Genomic DNA, 20,813 nt, shown 5'->3' on the forward strand with positions numbered 1-20,813 from the left:
CCGGAGGCCAACTCCTTTTTCAAAAGAAAGGAGTCGAAGGACAAAGTGAGAGAGACTCGAGATACAGGCTACTTAGGTTCTTGATTCATCGGTAGGATTGTGAACGAACCGAGCTAGTCGCAAGCAGTTTGTGGCTCGGATCATTAAAGCTCAACTCGACACATTTAGTAATTGAGCCTAGTTCGAGCTAAAATTACCAAATTCAACACTCAAAAACTCGGCTTACTAAAACTCAGCTCGTTTATAGAGGCTCGTTAAGTAAATTAACCTGGACTAGCTGAGCTCAAGCTCAATTTTTTCAGTTTATTTGGTTATCGAGCCTAACTCAAACACTATAAAACTCGCCTTGACTCGTTCTCATCCCAATTCAGAATCATCGGCAGGCTGGACCGGGTCTCTTTTTGGGCCCAAAGTGAAAAATCCAAACCCATCATGTGGAAAATGGACTCAATTGACAGTAGATGGATCCGATCACAATAGGCAGGCACATGGAGGAGTAAAAGCCGTTGATTTCTTCGGTGATGCTGCGATTTCTGAAGCGGTTGAACCCCGCGCGAAGTGCTTCCGCCGTAACTGGCAGTTGTAGTAGTAGATGGATCAGAAGAAGCAAGCACACGGTGGTGATGAGCTTTGGGGACGGAAGCCAAGGGGCGCTGGGACTGGCCACCTCCGCCGTAGGAATGGGCGGCGACGCCTATGAACCCACCCCTGTGCCTGGACTACCCTCCGACGTTTCCAATATCAGTGCGGGTCACTACCACTCCCTCGCCGTCACCAGTCAGGGTGAGGTCTGGGCTTGGGGCCGCAACATCGAAGGTCAGCTCGGCCGCGGCCTTCTCGCTCCTAGGTCCTCTCTCTCTCTCTCTCTCTCTCTCTCTCTCTCTAAAGACACACACACATAGATACGTGGGAAATGCTATAATACACACCTCTCTAGTTGGGCATGTTGTACGCATTCTTTTGAATCGCTTTTGAGTTCATGACGTTTCTTATTTAATTCATAACATTGGCGCAGAAATTTTTAATATTGTGTAAAAATTCATAACATTTATATGCTATGAAATTCATAACCCTTGTTAATAATTTCAAAACATTTTTTAGCATTTTTTATGAAAGTTACCTTTAAATTTTTACATTATGTGTTATGAACTTAAGGCAACTTAAGGGTGCATATCGGGATGCAGTGTAGCATTTTTGGTTCTTTTTTATTGTGCTGTAACCTATTTTGCTTTTTTAGCTTAGTTGCACCACTGTTGTTTGATACTATTGACTAGGTTGAGTTGGACATTGCATTTGTACGATTTACCGACAAAATTTGTAACATTCGTAAGACGATCATCATGGGATGTATTCTGAACTTTAGGAAAGTCCTTTTTAACAATATAAACAAAGAGACAATATAGTTTCATAGTGATGTCCAGTTTAGCAAAGTGAATGCTCACATTATTTTCGGTTTCCTAGTTTAGCAACGGTAATGATCAACTTAATGGAGTAAGGAATCTGACCAAAAATAGACTTTTGATCTGAAGGTGCTCCAATGGTGATTGCTGGTACCGAAATGGGATGTTAGGAGTTCTATGAACTGTTGGAGAAACATTAGAATTCTGACCTAAATAGACTTTTGGGCATTGAATGGAACATCTCGTCGAGGTGTTTTCCTCTGTGTAATGTGGGGATTTGGATGTAGGCATGTGGCTCTGCCCTTCTGATTGTGTTGTGTTCTGGTAGCCTTGCTATAGTTAAGGTTTTGATGGATGCTTTGTTGGCTGTTTTGTGGTTCTTCTAGTTTGTCTCTGTTGTTCTTTGTGGGGGTATGCCCCTTAGAACCTGTAATTGGTTTTGATTAATAATTTAATTTACCTTAAAAAAAACTTAATGGGGTAATGTGAATTGGCAAGTTTGACATATTTGCAGCTGAGCTTTGAGTTGGTTAAGTGTTTTGAGTACTTACAAAGTATGTAACGTTCTTGCAATTTCCCTGTCCCGACTTGAGCACCGTGTATGTCCATCTTTCATGCATGTGCATGGCTACTTCATGAGGTCCTCTTAGCTAGATCTTCTCTAGTTTCTTTAGTAGTTTTCTAGAAGGATCCTTCATTTTCTTGGCATTAGAAATCTTATTGAGCAGCTTTTGTATGTAGACAAGCTATCACTACAGTCCAGTTTAGACTTCACTCGTTAAACCACTTGATCAAAGGAGCCTTTCCCAGTTAGGTTGTTGAATCTTCACTACTGTATTGGGAACAGCTTTTTCCCATGTTGGTGTGACCTCTTCTTTTTTGGTAAGTAATTGGTTTGATAAATTTCCCCTCCAATGATGATCTCAAATCTCTTCTTTTTTCCCAGGCTTCTACTATTTGTTGCAATATTTTCTCAGCCGTATTAAGTCGTTTTAAGTTTTTTTGTATTATCGGCACTGACCATCAAACATGCTTTCTTTTGGTTCCTGAATGGAAAAGCTGTTTGATGAAGCAGAATTCACGAGAGACTAGTTAGCGTACTAGTCCAAACGAGATAAACTTGTCGCAACGAGCAAATCTTGCGCACAAGAAAGAAAGAGAGAATCTCTGCAATATTATTGATTAAAAGCTTAATAATTGAATAGGTTACAACCTTATTTATACTAGTAGAGAAATCCTATCTTAGGTAGGAATCTAGTAAGACAATTTCTTGCTAGTCAAGAAATTATAAAGAAGAAAATAAAGGACTTATAAAATCCTAAAAGGAAATAAAATAAAATTCCTAAAAGAAATCCTAAATCATGCCAAAACAGGAAGATTAAAAACGTGCAAAACAGGTAGCACAATAAGATTTCCTAATAATATAATTTCAAAAATAAAATTCTAATTCTAAATAAGATTTTAGATTCTTATTTTTATAATTCTGGAATCATAAAAATAAGAATAAAATCTTTCAGAATCTTGTCCTACATCACTGTCATATTTGTGGGTGATAGAGATGAAGACAAATTGATGGGCTCATGGAGTTCACTGCGGGAAAGATTCTTTTTTCAGAGTTAATTTACTGACTTCTTTTATCCGGCTTTTTGGTGGCAGAGAATCGTGGAATGAACCCAAGAGAGTGGAAGGGTTGGACCAAGTAAGAGTTCGAGCTGCATTTGCATCTGGTGTCATCTCTACAGCAATTGGAGATGATGGCTCTTTGTGGGTCTGGGGGAAGTCCAAGCGTGGACAGCTTGGTCTTGGAGAAGGAATCACAGAATGTGCTTCACCTTCCAAAGTTGAAGCACTTTCGGGAGAAGAGATAGTTAAGGTGGTCCTTTAATAATGCTTAAGGTAGAAAAATGTGCTGATGTCGCAATTGATATCTGATTAGCCAATTTAACCTTAGATTTGGATGGGTCCGTCTAGCACATGTGGAGTCATTTGTTTGAGGATGGATGTAAATTGAAACCTCTGTTCATCTTTGTCTAACAGGTATCTCTTGGTTGGGGACACGCTCTCGCTCAGACCAAGGATGGAAAGCTGTTTGGCTGGGGTTATTCAGCAGATGGTAGATTAGGACAGATGGGAAAGCCATTGGAGCCCTCTCCATTGGATTCAAGTAGTGATCTATCTAAAGCAACACAAGTCTCAAGTTCAGTTCTAGAAGCTGCTGAAAAGTTGGTAATGGAAGGAATGGAGAAGGAGAAAGACATGCCTATTGTCTGGGAGCCATGTTTACTTCAAGAACTACATGATTTTGAAGTTGTAGACGTGGCGTGTGGGTTTGACCATTCACTAGTTCTTTGCCGTAAGTACTAACTATCAAAACACGCATTTAGTCATTGATTGGTTCTCTGGAATGAGATCGCAATGGAATGTCTATTCCCTTGAAATGATGCTCATTCCTACGTTTGGAAAGCTAACAAATACTAACAGAATGTACCATTCCAAATAAAATCAGAAGATTCAGAACTCATTAGATGAATGGCCATCCTATTCAGAGGCCAACATTCTACTTCTCAAAATCATTCCAGTGAACCAAGCACACCTTAAGCATGTTACATTTATATACAGTTGCATTGGTGTTAATATTATTGGTTTGTTTCAGGTGATGGAACCCTATTGAGCGGTGGAAGCAATGTATATGGTCAATTGGACAGGGTGATTCAAGACTTGGGAATGCTTCCAGTTGACATAAAATTCCATCCTACTTCTATTGCATCAGGACTCGGGCATTGCTTGGCAATATGCCAAATCAAAAGGTCAGAGGGAACAGGAGAAAGCACAGGCATTGTTTCATGGGGATGGAACCAGAGTTCTCAGCTAGGGAGGGAAGGCCCTGAGAACCTCCCGCTGGTGGTTAACGAGCTGGCGGCGGAAACCCCTGTTTCAGTCTCAGGAGGGCGTGCACATTCCGTTGCTTTGACATCTAAAGGGGAGGTATGGGTTTGGGGGAGCGGTAGAAATGGGAGGCTAGGGTTAGGTAGCTCTATGGATGAAGCTGAACCACAGTTGGTTGATTATTTGGAAGGTTCTGAGGTTTTGCAAGCTGTGTCAGGGTTTGATCATAATCTAGTCCTGGTTGCTGAATGATGTAATCGGTGATAGAATGAAGCTAATTGAATCTTCTCTGTATGTGGATATAATGCTTGTTTGAGATTTCATATTCATAATTTATCAAAAATAAACTTCTGGTGCAGCTTTTGGTGATGTCGACGAACTGGCAAAAGGAATCCGGTTAAAGGTTGAGAATCACTTCAGCAGGCAAACGATATAGATTGACCCCAAATAGGTGAAATTGACTAAAATGTTCTCTGGTAATTCATAAATGGTAACTGGATCAGGCAAACGGAACCCATTCAAAACACACATGAAAGTACATGTATCACTGGATATGTAACTTCTGATGCAACTCCTGCTCCAGTTCTTGTTCCTACCCCAGTTATTGCAAGCCAATACACCAAAAGTCTATTGCAGTTGTGCTCCTTCCGATAACTAACCGAGCTAATGTGGAAGTTGGAACCAGTGAAGATGAGTGCCAAGCACTCTCAAAACACCCTTAGAAAACATCAGCTGAAACCAAGCAGAGAGAAACAGCATTATGACAAGGAATGCCATGATAACAGATTAGTGGATACCAACATTACCCATTCAAGTTACTGTAGGAAAACGAATGTGTATTCGAGATCCAAACACAGTGCTCAAGTACCTCAGAAGTTTTCAGGACTATCATCCAATTGTTTCTCATCTTCTATATCTACTTCCAAGATTTCCTGAGAGAAAAGAAACAGCATTGATCACCATAGAGTGATCCAGAAACTCTCTAATGGGTCAGTCTAGTGGTAAATCACACAGTGATAAGCGTCTCATGAAGCCCACGGCCATGCTTTCAAATCTCATGAAATGCTCCACCCATGACAAGAAGTTGGAATTTTCCATAAGATATGCATAGAGATATAAGATCAAAATCAGTGGGCTTACAGGGATCCTTTGCTTCAAGTAATTAGCAAGTCTGTCCAAAACAGTTGATCTTTTGTGCCAAAACCGACCTTTGAGACTAATCTTCACAAAGGGTCCATCCAATTCAACGAGCTCTGCTACTCCTACATTTTTTCGCCTTCGAATTTGCGCCACATTACACCACAAGAAATGCAGAAAGTAAAAAAGGCTAAATGTACCTAAAGGAGATTAGTCACCTGTCATGCCAGCCGATACGTCAAATATCTGCCCGAACTGCCAAAACACAAGAACCCATCACATTTCAATCAGCAAATAGAAAAATCGATAAATGAAAGACAGATAGAAACAATCTAGATAGAATAACGTGGTAGACTAGGGTATTATCTCAAACACGACATCTATCCAAATGGCCTGTTACTCCAGAAATTGCAACTACTCCAACATTCTGGTGAAGAATTCTTCAAAACAATATCATAATCCGATCTTACATCCACTTCCCTATGGATTTTGAATACTATGTATTGTAACTTTTATACTACAGAATTCTTGGCAAATGTGGAGGAATTGAGTAGAAAAATAGGAGATTATGTAGCAATGTTAAATGCCAAAAAAATCTCTAGAAGATTGGGGTCTTATGATCATTTTGACACGCGCGCACACACAAAAATCTATCAGCTAAATACTTCCAAAATGTAATTGCGCATTGTCAGGTTTATTTCGATAACTCAAGTAGTCTAGACCAACTTACACGGCCATTTAAAGCAAAGACGTTGCCCATATATACTGGCCACACATGGGTTGATAGCACAAGTTTCGAACTTGATACCTTGACTATAAGGCCACCTTGGGGTTTCACATTATTCAGGTTTGAATTTTTTGTGCTTTCAAAAAAGAAAGTTCAGAGAATTTACTACACACACACACACACACACACACATATATAGGATGGTTCATATCACTTCATAACTTGCCTCGGCTCGAGCATCAACCAAGACCCGTTTAACGTTGTCCTCCGTCAAATCTAGTGGCTGTAATGACGCTGAAATTACTCGGTACCGCAGTGGAGTGAGAGCTTGTGAGGATCCTCGCATTGCCCATCTCAGCCGCCTGAAACAACTCATCTCATTCTTTTGTCCCGCCACCTTCGCGGCTCGAAAATTCAAAGAAAGAGAGGGAAGAGAGCAGCGGAGCACTGGTGGTTTCGGCAATTGGTGGCGGTGGACATGGTGAAGAAGTTCCGGTGACATTTTCCTCTGTTTTCTTCTGGTTATTGTTATCTTCTCTCTTTTTCCTGAAGTGGTGAATGGATGGCTAGACTTGAGCCAGACAGGTCAATTCTGTTTCATCTTGGTTTGGGTTTGAGATGGGATATACCACTATGCCCACAGTCCAAACAAGCCCTTTTAAAGGCCCAAAGGCTTTTGGATCCCACGCCCACAAAAATCAGTGCATGCACAAGGACGAATCGGGGGGCATCTAGAGCCCGGACGACCGACCTATCCATGTTTTAAATTTTTGTTAAAACTGAAGTATTTTTTTTCTCGGAAAGTAGAAAACTATATACGTTTATCTTCCCAACATCGTTTTGAACAATCCAACACTCGCCCAACCAAGAGTTCTCGAGAAAAATAATGTCCACTTAAGAAGTAATTTTATTTTTGAGCTATTATTATTTTTAAATGAAAAGAGATGCTCAAAATAGTGTGCAATTATTATTATTATAGATGACCATATCTTTAGTAGTTAAATAGATTGATCCAAAACGACAATCGTTTGACGTTATTTTCCAATTTGTATTAAAAAAATTAATATATACTGCCTTTTATGTGTTACTATAAGTTTTTCAAATTATGCGTCTGTCCTTGTGCATGCATAGATGAAGACCCAACTGGGGTTAGAGATTGTTCTTCCTAAGAAGAAAAGGAAATGGGTGATAACTACAGGGCTTTTTTTTCCCGGATAGTATGTCGAACCGAGATCTCACATCACAAAGTGTTATGACACGTTCATTAGGCCAACTCCATTTTAATACATATGATTTTTACATGAACGGAGTTAGTGTGAAATTTCACCAAATAATAGTAGATGATTAGTATAGGAGGTAGCTTTGGAAACTATTGTAAAAGATGAATCCATGATAAAATTAGAGATCTATAATTTACTGTTGAAATTTCCTCATAACTATATACCATCCTTATCATTAGTTTTGACTTCAAATCAGCCATTCCTAGTCTCATCATAAAACATTACTGTATTAAAACTCCCAGATTTGATTTCAAAATCCGTCGTAATAACTATCAAACTTGGAAAAAAATTCAGTGTCGGGTGGGTACAACATGGTGTCCGTTGGGCGCATCCTAGTCGTCCACTGCGTTTTTGGACGGCTCAGATTTGAAAAGAGAAAAAAGAGAGAAAAAGTGTTGGAGTGAGAGGAGAGAAAGAGTTTCAATCGGAGCCGTCCAAAAGTGTATTGGACGATCCGAATGTATTGAGTGGATACCATGTGGGATATTCCCACCCGACACTGTAAAAATTTCTCTATCAAACTTAGATGTGAGCTATTCTTACGAAATAAACAAGTCCAAATCCTTTCGTTATATAATCCACATCTATGATCCAAAGCGCCCAATAGTTGTTAGCCACATAAATTTATTAAGCAGATGGACAATTAATGATGTAATAATGTCAATACTTATCTCAAATTATTTTTTATTTTCATATGCTCTCAATCGGTCTTATTGAAGTCCTAGCGAGAGATGGACTTCAACGAGTTAATGGGGTATATTACCCCATCGACTCACCCCTACGCAATGCCCTAATTAATATCGGCAATCGCAAGCTCTTTTTCTCTAGTTTGTGATTAGGCGGCAAACTTTCCGATGAATCAGGAGGGCTTCTCTGAAGGCAACGAAGAGGGAAAAGATCCCCAACACGAACCCCAAACCATGAACGACGACGACAGAGAGAAGAAGAAGATTGTAGCACCGCCAGATGAAACTACTTTTCTGCGTGAAGCCCCGATTGGAAAGGGTTGGCGGCGACGCTTAAGTTGCTCGAAGAGAGGGGAACGCTGAGAACACAAGAAACTGATCATCATGATGTCGTTGGTGATCAGGAGACAATAGGCAGCAGCCTGCCTTGAGAGGAGAGACGAGTTCGGGAGGATCATGACTCCCAAGGAAGCATTCCGGGTTGACTGCCACAAGTTTCACGGCAAGGGTTTCGGCAAGCAGAAGCAAGAAAAGCGCAGGAAGCGTTATCTGGCAGAGTTGCGTTCGAACCGATTGCTTCCGTAGGCGTTCTTCGGGTGCATGCGATCCGATTGAGTACGTCCCATGTTGATTCTTCGTAGCGCAGCGGCCAAGTACAATCCTATTGAGTACGTCCCATGAGATCCGTTATTCTGTATCATACAATCGACATGTCTCTACTAGCGTTCAACCCGTTATATGCACGGGCCGCGTCGTGCCCGTTTGATGCACGAGACAATTAATAAAAGTAGGTTCGAACGGGCACAACGCTAGAACGGATTAGTTTGCCCGTACATAGAACGAATTGAACGCTAGTTTATGAAAAAATATAATGGTAGCAAGTGAACATGAAACACAATTACTGATAGCAATCATGCTGATTTCGTATGCTATGCTTGCTATAATTACATGGTCTTTTTTTTCCACATGAATTGTTTGGAAAGTAAGAAATAAGCTGATTTTTTAGAGGGTGGAGATACCAATTGGGAGGAGCTAGCTACTACCATCAAACTAAAAGTTGGATACCAATTGCAAGACCATAACGAGCGTAGAGAAATTCACCAACAATCAAATTGCAATAAACAACAACAAAAATGTACAACTCGAAGATGTACAACTCGAAGAAGGCAAACATGGTTTGAATCTTTCCTTCACCGATTAAATAACAATAAAGTCAAACTACTATGTCATGCTACACAATAGTTCTAGACATTTTTCATCCTACCCTCCGGCTCTAAGACAACACGATTCTATTCATCGAATGGTGGTTCTTTTGGATCTTCGTCCTCCGAATCTGAAGATATGTCAATGAAGACCGAGGGTGATGCCGATGGTCCGGAGTAATGAGATCTCACGCTCTCGGGTGAAGCTTGGCGGTAGGAAACATATGGCTGAGCCAAAACTCTGTTCTCAATTTATTGTACTTCACATCATCCTTTAGAATCCGATATGCTTCCTGGTACTTTCGGATATGATTCTTTATGCGGTGACACACTAGTTGCTTCTGTTTTCCTTCCTCGACAACCACGGAGTCCTCAATCACCTTCTTCATGTCGTACTTGATGCTTTTTTCAGCTTGTCATTTGAGTCTCCCTTGGTGTTCGCGTTCATCCCAGAGTTTGATCTGACATCCTCGTTGAGTATAGCAGCCATATGTATCAAAACTCGTACCATATGATCCTGACGAAGAAGAGCTTGACATCCTACATTTTAAAATTTAATGTTTAAATGGTATAATTTTCATACTAAAAAAATATGGCAATAATAATTTGGCGCATGAAAGGGATGTATATTTACAATACGATTAAATACAGCCCTCTCATGCACCAAATTATTTAATCGTATTGTAAATATACAGCCCTCTCATGCACCAAATTATTATTGTCATTTTTTTAGTATGAAGATTATAACATTTAAACATTAAATTTTAAAGTGTAGGATGTCGAGCTCTTCTTTGTCAGGATCATATGGTACGAGTTTCGATACATATGGCCACTATACTTAGCGAGGACGTCAGATGAAACTCTAGGATGAACGTAACACCAAGGGAGACTCAAATGGCAAGCTGGAAAAAAGCATCAAGCACGACATGAAGAAGGTGATTGAGGACTCCGCGGTTGTCGAGGAAGGAAAACAGGAGCAACTAGTGTGTCACCGCATAAAGAATCATATCCGAAAGTACCAGGAAGCATATCGGATTCTAAAGGATGATGTGAAGTACAATAAATTGAGAGCAAAGTTTTGGCTCAGCCATATGTTTCCTACCGCCAAGCTTCACCCGAGAGCGTGAGATCTCATTACTCCGGACCATTGACACCACCCCCGGTCTACATTGACATATCTTCAGATTCAGAGGACAAAGATCCAAAGGAACGACCATTCAATGAATAGAATCGGGTTGTCTTAGAGCCGGAGAATAGGATGAAAAATGTCCAGAACTATTGTGTAGCATGACATAGTAGTTTGACTTTATTGTTATTTAATCGGTGAAGGAAAAATTCAAACCATGTTTGCCTTCTTCAAGTTGTACATTTTTGTTGTTGTTTATTGCCATTTGATTGTTGGTGAATTCCTCTACGCTCATTATGGTCTTGCAATTGGTATCCAACTTTTAGTTTGATGGTAGTAGCTAGCTCCACCCAATTGGTATCCACCCTAAAAAATCAACTTATTTCTTACTTTCCAAACAAATCATGTGGAAAAAAAAAGGCCATGTGATTGTAGCAAGCATAGCATACGAAATCAGCATGATTGCTATCAGTAATTGTGTTTAATGTTCACGTGCTATCATTATATTTTTTCATAAACTAGCGTTCAACCCGTTCTATGCACGGACAAAACTAACCCGTTCTAGCGTTGTGCCCGTTCGAACCTACTTTTATTAATTGCCCCATGCATGGATTAGTTTTGCCCATGCATAGAACGGGTTGAACACTAGTACAGGTGAACGTGGGGTTCCTTATTTTTTTAAAAATGAAAAATTTAAGAATTTAGGATTGAAAGTTTGGAGCTTTAGGGGTTCACATACATTCTTATAGAATATTGATAGATAGGTGCAACAAAAAAACTTAATTACAACCCGCGTTTTTTGTTGGAATAGATTCATGGTGTAGTTTTCGCAAGGAATAATTGATTAATTTACTGATTATTCATTGGATGTGATTTGGTATATTTATGCTTACAACCTGCGTTAAATTTACGATGGTCTTTCATACGGGAGAAACTTAATTCACAAGTTATTTACGGCTTTGTGCAATTTTAACTGTCCGTCTTGGCAATCAATTGTCTATATTTAAAAAAAATATTCTAGCGAATAGTTTTTTTTTAAGCCTAGACCGTCCAAAAGTGTTTTGGACGTGCGCGATTGAGCGGCGTAAACTTTGTTTACAAGTTACTCCTCGAAGAAGTTTTTCTCGTTTCGTACTATCGATGTGCAGATAATTTTTTTTTCTTTCTCTGTTCCCTTTACCCAATGCCGGTCTTAGTACAGATTGATTTTGGCAAATTGATTGTCCTGCCTTGCTTACACAGAAGAGAGGCATATCCTTATCCTTCCTACTTATGTTGCCCTATTTGGCCATTCTCAAAAAATTAAATTAAATTAAAAATCGGGCTTATTCAATTGTACCACCTGACCACGTCGTCGTCTACTCTCCCCCGTCAGAGATATGTTTTCTTTCCCCCCCCCCCCCCCCATTGGAGTTTCTACCCTGTGCAAGGATGGGAAGGGAAGGCTATGATCCTAGTTCTAAACTGCTTCTACCATACTATAATATTTGGTTTGCTTTTCTCTCATCTCTTTAAGCTCAACGTACGTCTTGTTTTTTGATCTGCAAGAGTTATATCAGTCTTGCGACAATTGTTTGTTTCATCTTTGAACGTCTACAAATTAGATTAGATTCTTGCAGATGGTGTTGCTTGACAATGATACTCATTTCAACAACAGTGCTCTAACCATACATGATGTCTTAAGCAGGGCAACTCGTGGTAACTTGTCAGATTTGTAACTTTGGGAGTTCATTGGTGCATTCATATTTGGATAGAGTCCGTTTGATCCTTCTTGTTGTCTCTTATCTTCGACTATTACTTTATCTCTTTTGAAACTGGTAGTTCTAGATATAAATTTTCGACAAGATATATGTCCGGCGTAATACTTGGGTTGGGTTGAAAGACATCGATTCTCATTTTGATTTAGTTAGAATCTAGTTAATCATCTAACTGTTTTTAGTTTGGTTTTGTCCATAATATTAATAATGAATACTGTTATGTGAGTTTGTGTGCTATTATCGGTATAGTTTTACTTGTTGGAAATTAAAATGGTAGCACCTAATGTACAAGTATATACGACCTTCTTTTGGTAGCTTTAGGAGTGAGCAAAATAACCGTCAAATCGTGAATCCAGTCCAAATCAATCCAAACTAACTAGTTTGGTTTGACTTTTTAGTGATGTGGTTTGGTTCTGGTTTTAAAAATGTAGAAACCGTGTTAAATGGTTTGGTCTGTGGATTTACACTAACAGTTTTGGTTCCAAACTAAGCCGAACTATATAACACACACATATACTATAATATGTTTAGATACATTAAATAAAATTATTTTTTTAATCTAATTCTCTATTCGAGCACCCTATTATTTTACTTCCAAATTGATTCCCTAAACTTCTATATGCGATAACCTATTCCTACAATTTCAATACACCAAACATAGGTTTGACTAAGTCAATTGATTTCTCACTCTTTTTGCTTGGTTACGAATTTTCTAATATAATACTCTATTCCATGGCTCTATTCCTTCGCTAATTTCTTGTATTCTACTCTTATTTAGTTAGTTGATGTTAGTGGTTTATGGTGATTTTTATATAACTAGCTAGTTTAATATAAGTTTTGGTATTCAATTTTAAGTACTTCAATAGTTTATGGGGATGATATATCAATTTCGAGCGAACAATGGTTCAAAACCGAAACCGAACCGCCTTTTAATGGTTTGGATTGGTTTGGTTATATGAATTTTATGAGTTGATTTGGTTCTCCGAATTCTTAATCTGTAGGTAGTGATTTGGTTATTGGTTTACTATAAAACTGGACCAATCCGGTCCATGCTCACCCCTAGGTAGCTTCCACCAACCCTTGGCATGTTACGCCTGCCAGTGGCAGAGGTATATAAATCGAGTTTGGCTCCTCTCCAATCCCTTTAAATGGATTGGAGAGAACACTTTAACCAATCTCGGCTCGGAAAAAAAAATTTCAATCACACTTAAATAGTCGGGACCGTTCATAATTTTTAATTCACTGAGAGCACGAAGCATTCTAAAAATCAGTTTGATCAATTATCGTTTGATATTATTTCGAAACAGATTTACTAATATTTAATAGTTTGTTCCAATGCTATTCCGGTGTTGCAATCTTATATTTTGCAAGATAATGTATTCTAAATGTGTCCCAAAATCATATCTAATAATGTCCAATAAACTTGATTTTTGGCATACTTCATGTTCTCAACAGGCAAAACAAAATAAACTGTTTTTCGATCATTGATGTGAGATCGTAAGAAATTTTTATGAGTCGAAATTGGAGAGAGTGTTCACTCCTTTGCCCAAAAAAAAAGAAGCTAAAAACGACAATTAAGGGAAAAAAAGAAAATTCTCTAACCATATGTACTCCGTAAATAAGAGTTGATAGCATGTGAAAAATTGAGAATCTAAAGACCTCATAAAAAACAATTTCCAAAGGAGTCCTACTACACACAGCAGATCTGTGCATTGTGCACAGATTTCATTGTGGGGCCCACCAAGGGTCCCACAAAAATCATCTAAGCCGTTCATTAAATGTAAAACATTTTTTCAAGGGTTCCCGTAAAAAATAATCTCAATTTGATACCTATAGGAGTTTTATCCAATTATCTAACTTTTCATTCAGATTTCCAGATAATGAAAAGTTATATGGTTAGATTGAGTACCTATAGGTATCGGATTTAATTTATTTTTTTCTGAGACCCTTAAAAAAATATTTTACATTTAATGAACGGTTCGGATAATTTGTGTGGGACCCGTGATGGATCGCACAACAAAATCTATGCACAATCTGTGCACAGATCTGCTGTGTGTGTAGACTTTTTGTTTCCAAAGTATCTGATTGGTTCTTGAAATTAGCCGAAGTACGAGACCCTCTTCTCGCACCCCCCCGACACCCCCCCTCCCCCCGTCCCCACTGCCTTGCCTTTCCATCCTTGCCCCTTCTTTTTCGGTTTTGTTTTTTTTTTCACTTTAACTAGTTTTTTTTTTGTTTTACTTTAAAAGTAAATAATTACTGTTTTATTTTTTTTTACTTTTACTAATTTTTTTATAATACTAAAAGACTTTAATTACTGTTTTAATTTTTTTTAATTTTGCCTAATTTTTTTTGTTTACTTATAAAAAACTTTAATTACTGTTTTTTTTATACTTTTGTTAGCTTTTTTTTGTTTTACTTTTAGTAGTTTTTTATTTTACTTTTAAAAGACTTCTTACTATAATTTTAATTAATAAATGAATAATTAAAATATAACTTATACTAACATAACTTGTACTAATGTTAATTAATCAAACCAAACATAACTTGTACTAATTTCATGGAAGAGTGAAAATACATGAAAATTCAATTTCTAATCAATGTTTCCACCAAATTCTTCTCCTGTCCCTCTTGGTCTTGTCTCCATTATTTCTCGCCACAAACTAATTCGTGTTGCATAACGAGCAGCCCATCTTTTAGCTTGGTCTGATGAATTGTCCCACCATCATATTGGAAAGGGTGGTACAGGGTAATGAGACTGCAAGAAAAGTTGCACAAAGTGATTGTTCCCAACACGGGCAATAACTATTTCAATGCGCTCTTGAGCTGGAACTGGAGGGGATCTCAATGGGAAGTGAGTAAAACAACCTGAAGGAAGCCCATCAAATGTATGCATAAGAACAACAGTAATAACTAACCTGGTGAGTTGTGAATTCGGGTGTATAGTCAGGAAAATTATGGGAGACGCCCTCTCCACTAAGAACATCATTCTCAACGGACCAACTATCTGAAAATGACAAGTTGTAGTTATCCATAATGTTCTTCTATGTTTTACGAACCGGTATGGAAAAGGAAGGAGGAGCCATGACAGAGGAAGGGAGAGAGAAAGAGATGATGGAAAGATGGTGATGTTGGAGGAATAAGCAGGGAGATGGAGGTGATGGGAAGAAGATGATGATTTTGGAAGGATAATGCTGGATATATAAAGATAAGGGGTGATAGATGAATGGTTATAGTTAAAGATAAGAAAATAACAAAAAAATCTGAATGTGTGGTTGTAATTGAAAATAAAAAGAAAATCTAAATGAGTGGTTATATTTGAAGATAAGAAGATTGTTGAAAAATGTATGCATTATAATTTGTGAAAATTTATATGCATCTCTATTAATTATTTTGATGATTAATTCAATGATATTTTTATTCGGCAAATACAAAATTATCGAAAAGTCGATTCCCGAATTAAATATTTTCGTGACCTTGAAATATAGCATAAAGTCTCTTGGATTCATGATTTATATTTACAAAGACTTTATTGAGCTCAATACATGCTTTAACGGTTTATTTAGATGAAATTGTGAGCCACAGGTTGACGAACCGGCTGACAAGCCGGCTGTCTGAACAGAAAGCTGTGACAACCGGACGACCACCCGGATGACCACTCTATCAAATGGCTAGTTTCCAACGGCTAGTTTCAAACGGCTAGTTTCCAACGGCTAGTTTCCAACGGCTAGTTTCAAACGGCTAGTTTCCAACGGCTAGTTTCAAACGGCTAGTTTCCAACGGCTAGTTCCAACGGCTAGTTTCAAACGGCTAGTTTCCAACGGCTAGTTTCCAACGGCTAGGAAGCATATGGATGGCTATATAATGCATCAAGAACTCATTAATGAGTACATACACAAGCTACAACATTCCATATTATTGCAAGAGCAAATTCTCAAAAGATCAAAGCCAAAAATTCTCATTGTTCTTCCACTTTCATATTATTCTTGAGAGAAAATTTGTACAAGTCGTGAGCGATAATTTTCATACCTTCTTCACATACTTGTATTTCCTAAGTGAGTGTTTGAGTCAAACACTTGAAAGCTTAGAAGACCAAATTCGGGTTGGAATTTGGGTGTTATTGTTTTTGAGAAGTTTTCGGAGAAAATTCTTGCGGTTGTGCTAGCTCCTCGGGAAAGCTAGAGGCATTCGGTTCTTGTAAGCACCCGCAAGACTTACAAGTTGTAATCTTTTAAAGATTAGTCTAACCTTCAAGTAATTGCTTGAGGAGAAGTGGAGTAGGGCCGGACCGTGGACAAATCCGGACCGAACCACTATAAACGGGTTCTATCTCTCTATCTCTCTATTTTGATTGCATACTTATTGTTTGCATATATTGTTAGAGATAAATTTTTATTGGTAATTATTACTAGCAATCCTATTCACCCCCCCCTCTAGGTTGCATAATTTGGGTAACAATTGGTATCAGAGCCTCGGCTCTTGTTTGTAGATTTAACCATCTAAGAGTTAAGATCCATGGCAACCACTAGTAATGTTTCTTGTATCGAAGGTCAATCGTCCAATAGACCTCCCTTGTTCACCGGAGAAAATTACTCTCATTGGAAAAATAGAATGATGATCTTTATTCAATCCACGGATTATGATCTATGGAAAATTATCAAAAATGGTCCCATTATTCCTACTAAGAAAGTTGGAGAAGAGACTATGCCTAAACCAGATTATGAGTGGAGTCATTTGGAAAAGGCTTCAATAGAAAAGAAATATAGAGCTATGAACCTTCTTTTTTGTGCTATTACTCCCAATGAATATGATTGTGTTTCCGCATGTGAATCGGCTAAAGAAATATGGGATAAGTTAGAAATGTCACATGAAGGAGATAGTCAAGTTAAGGAGTCCAAAATTGATATTCTTGTGCATAGCTATGAGCTCTTCAAAATGAAACCGGATGAATCTATATCTCAAATGTTTGCTAGATTTGCTAGTATTACTAACGGTTTAAAAGCTCTTGGAAAGATTTACAGTCAATCCGAAATGACAAGGAAGGTGCTCCGTTCCATGCCAACCAATTGGGACACTACCACCTCCATCATCCTACAATCCAAAGATTTCTCAACATACACGATGGACAAGCTCATGGGATCTCTCATGATGGAGGAAATGCATCACAACCTCAAGGGTGAAAAAGAGAAGAAAGTTAAGGATCTTGCCTTCAAAAGTACAACAAGCAAATCAAAAAGCAAGGAGGATTCAAGCAACGAAAGTGAGGATGATGAAATGGCGCTCATCACAAAAACGTTCAAGAAACTCCTCAAAAATAGAGCATCTCGCAAAGGTAGAGGATTTTCAAGAAAAGATGGAGGCAAAGAAGAAAGTAGCAAAAAGGATCCAATCATTTGCTACGAGTGCAAGAAGCCCGGCCACATCAAAAGTGTAACGCCCCCAATTTTGGGTACGTTAAATGAGGCATTTATTATATAATAAAGAGAGTCTGGCTCATTATTACATCATAAATACATCATAAGGAAAGGGTACATTTATTCAACAAGAAAGGAAACTAGGGTTCCTAACACTACTCTGCTTGCTCTTCCATCCTAGCAAGCTCCTCTGCTCCAAAAGCTTCCACGGTGTACATCTTATCCTGTTCATCTAAGAAGTCTGACACATTATACCAGCGTCGCCACCGATATAATATGTCAGGGTCACCAAAAGGTAACACCGTGAGCTACAACGCTCAATAGAGTAAACCCTACCCACTAACTCATAACTTACAAACAGTAAATCATATACGACGAATAGTAACAATCACACATCCACATTCATTATTCAAGTATCGTTGGTGTCCATGTTTTTTCTGTGTTTCTCCTACGCAACTCATCGTAGACCGTGTCTCCATTTTCACTTTTCATCACCAAATCAACATTTTCAAAATCCGTTTTTAACACACCCAACCTCGGTTCCGCCGTTCCGGGTTCCCGAGTATCCTCACAATGGTTCCGCCGCACCGGGTTCCCATTGGCACACATTTGCATTGGCTCCTCTCCGCGGATAACCAAGCCACACACCCAACCTCGGTTCCGCCGTTCCGGGTTCCCGAGTATCCTCACAATGGTTCCGCCGTCCCGGGTTCCCATTGGCACACATTCACACACACATCTCACATAATGCCATCAAAATCGGTCATTATGTAGTTTCAAAAATATTTCCTCCTTCGAAACACATTTTTCTTGTTAACCACACCCTAGGTGTCATGTTTCTATTTTTCTCGATTTTCGTGTCTCGTTCTCATGCATAGACTCCGCGGTAGGACCTTTCCTATACGCAACCATAAATCATTCATTGTAATCTAACAAGATCATCCAATTCTATATTGCTAAGCATGCTCGAAAAGATCAAAATATGAATACTTCAATTCAAGCGTTAAAATCTTATCTTTCGAAAATCGTTATATCTTACTTTTTGAGAAATTCAATACAACATATGTTTATTCAAGACAAAGTCATTTATCCAACATGTTCTTACCTCCATTAGTGAGATAACTTATTGACAATCATGCGTTTTAAACGATAAGCTTATTTACTTGAAACCAAACAATAGATAATCTTATCTACGATATTGATACTTTGAATCAAGAACATGCTACTCTCTAACGTAGCTTTTATACTATACGTAGAGTTATTGGATTAGGGTTCTACGTATACTTAGGGAAGTGAGTAGAGAAAATCTACATGATCGTAATGTCATTTCAAGATTTTGTAAAACGAGCTTGCTATTTATTCCTAATACTTTAACTTGCCTTATCATAAGCAAAATAACTAAAGTTATACTAGGGAAAATGAGTAGAGATTAATCTACCTTGATCCGAAACTTAGTCGGGGCCGAATAAGCTAGTTGGAAGATTTCTACGGGCGGTGAAACTTGCAAATCTGGACCAAACTTTGGATGGCAGTAACTCGGTCAATATTTGGCCGAATACGATCGTTCTTGGGTCAAAGTTGAAGCTCTCGAAGTGCTCTACGACTTTCGTGAAGGAAGTTGATCCTAGAAACTACTTTAGGTAGGAGAAAAATGGTGATAAAGGCAGAGACAGTATGCTGTCTGGAAATGGAAATCCGAGATTTTTACTGAACTTCGGATGCCAATATCTTTGTCATTTCTTCACCGATTGGGATGGTTCTTGGGTCTAACTTGAAGGTTTCGAAGTGCTCTACAACTTTCTCGAAGGGAGTTGGTTCTAAAAACTACTTTAAGCAGGAGAAAAATGGAGATTCGTGGAGGACAGTAAGCTGTCTGGAAATGGAAATGATTTTTGGAGAGGAATGAAAGCAAGGGAGTGAAGGGGTGAGTTGAACTTGAAGTGAGCTTGCTATTTATAGGCACAAGTCTTGGCTCCCTCCCTCCTCCATATGGCCGGCCCCCCCCCTCTCCTCTCTTTTCCCCATGGATTTGCTCCATTGTCATGTCCAATCAAGCTTGAAAGCATGCCAAGTCTTCCATGACTTGTCACTTCCATTTGTAGGCCAAATCTTAGGTCATCATGAAGGGTTTTGGACTTGTCAAGTCTATGGGGAGGTTGCTTGCAAGAAGGAATATAATCATGACCTAGCTTTGTACTTTGGAAGACTAGAATGGGTTGGCATGTAGTCAAAAAAAATAGGCTTAAGGCTATAAAGGTTGCTTGTGTAAGTAATCAAAACTCATGCACATACTCCACCCCACTCTCTCCATCCGGCCTCCTCTCTCTCTCTCTCTCTCTCTCTCTCTCTCTCTCTCTCTCTCTCTCTCTCTCACTTGTATCTATATACATCCAAGAAAATCTAGGAAAGTGAGTCTAGGATTTTAAGACTAGAACATAGGTGTGCATGCATGGCAAAGCTAGCCTTGCTTCCCTTGGAAGCAAAATGATGAGATTCCTTAGCCCATGATTTTGTATTGTCAAATCAAGGCTTCATTGGCAACTTAATTGCTATTAACCAATGGTCAAAAATTCTCCTAGCATTTATTAACCATTGGTTAGAGAAGGTAAGTATGGGCTTGAATGACTAGTCAAATCTAGGTTCTCATTATGGCAAGTCTAAGGTTGCTTCTTTTGGAAGCAAAATGATGGGATTCTTGTATGACTTGTCTTGTCATGCATTTAGGCAAGTCAAAGGTCTAATAACCAAGGGACAAAAATTCCCCTAACAATTATGGACCAAGGGGTAAAGGGATATTGGTAATAATTTGATATGACTAGTCATGGAAATCTATTGTCCAAGGGATAATATTTTCCCTAACATTTATGGACCAAAGGTTAAAGTTTTCCCTTGCCTTTATTATCCAATAGGTAGGGTAAGTAATGATGCTAGGTAAAGTGAAATGACTAAACATAGGAATAAAATGATTACTCCTATAGTCTAATGGTTCAATTAGGGTTCGGGGGTTCAAAAGGCTCAAAGACGGTCAAAAAGGTCTAATTAGGGTTAGGGTAATGTAACTAGGTGAATCGGTGGTCCAGTTCCACTAACTAATCGGTTGAATGCTAATTCTACTTGCCAAGTAGGATTTCTAGCCAAGAAATATAATTTAAAGATTTTATCTAACTCGTTAGGAAAATATACAAGTGCTTTTATAAG

The 20,813-nt window shown here is 38.6% G+C and overlaps 2 protein-coding genes across 3 annotated transcripts; one reads left to right on the forward strand and one right to left on the reverse strand.

Annotated features, from left to right (window-relative positions):
- Window positions 1–266: 266 nt before the first annotated feature.
- LOC131329160 (ultraviolet-B receptor UVR8) lies at window positions 267–4,655 on the forward strand. Its single transcript, XM_058362241.1, has 4 exons — window positions 267–847; window positions 3,057–3,273; window positions 3,438–3,753; window positions 4,054–4,655. The coding sequence occupies exons 1-4, from the start codon at window positions 522–524 to the stop codon at window positions 4,536–4,538; spliced, it is 1,344 nt and encodes a 447-aa protein (XP_058218224.1). The 5' UTR covers window positions 267–521; the 3' UTR covers window positions 4,539–4,655.
- Window positions 4,656–4,701: 46 nt separating this feature from the next.
- LOC131329161 (uncharacterized) lies at window positions 4,702–6,760 on the reverse strand. 2 transcript variants are annotated; one of them, XM_058362243.1, is made up of 5 exons: window positions 6,377–6,760; window positions 5,642–5,678; window positions 5,427–5,548; window positions 5,155–5,218; window positions 4,702–4,949 (listed from the first exon to the last, which is right to left on the reverse strand). In XM_058362243.1, exons 1-4 carry the CDS (start codon window positions 6,650–6,652, stop codon window positions 5,156–5,158), a joined length of 498 nt encoding a protein of 165 aa, XP_058218226.1. In that variant the 5' UTR covers window positions 6,653–6,760; the 3' UTR covers window positions 4,702–4,949; window position 5,155. The 2 variants fall into 2 exon arrangements, with proteins under 2 accessions (XP_058218226.1, XP_058218225.1); XM_058362242.1 differs by having other exon boundaries at window positions 4,702–5,018; window positions 6,377–6,758.
- Between the last annotated feature and the right edge of the window lie 14,053 nt (window positions 6,761–20,813).

Source organism: Rhododendron vialii, chromosome 6a (assembly GCF_030253575.1).
Source record: "Rhododendron vialii isolate Sample 1 chromosome 6a, ASM3025357v1".
NCBI classification, from domain to species: Eukaryota; Viridiplantae; Streptophyta; class Magnoliopsida; order Ericales; family Ericaceae; genus Rhododendron; species Rhododendron vialii.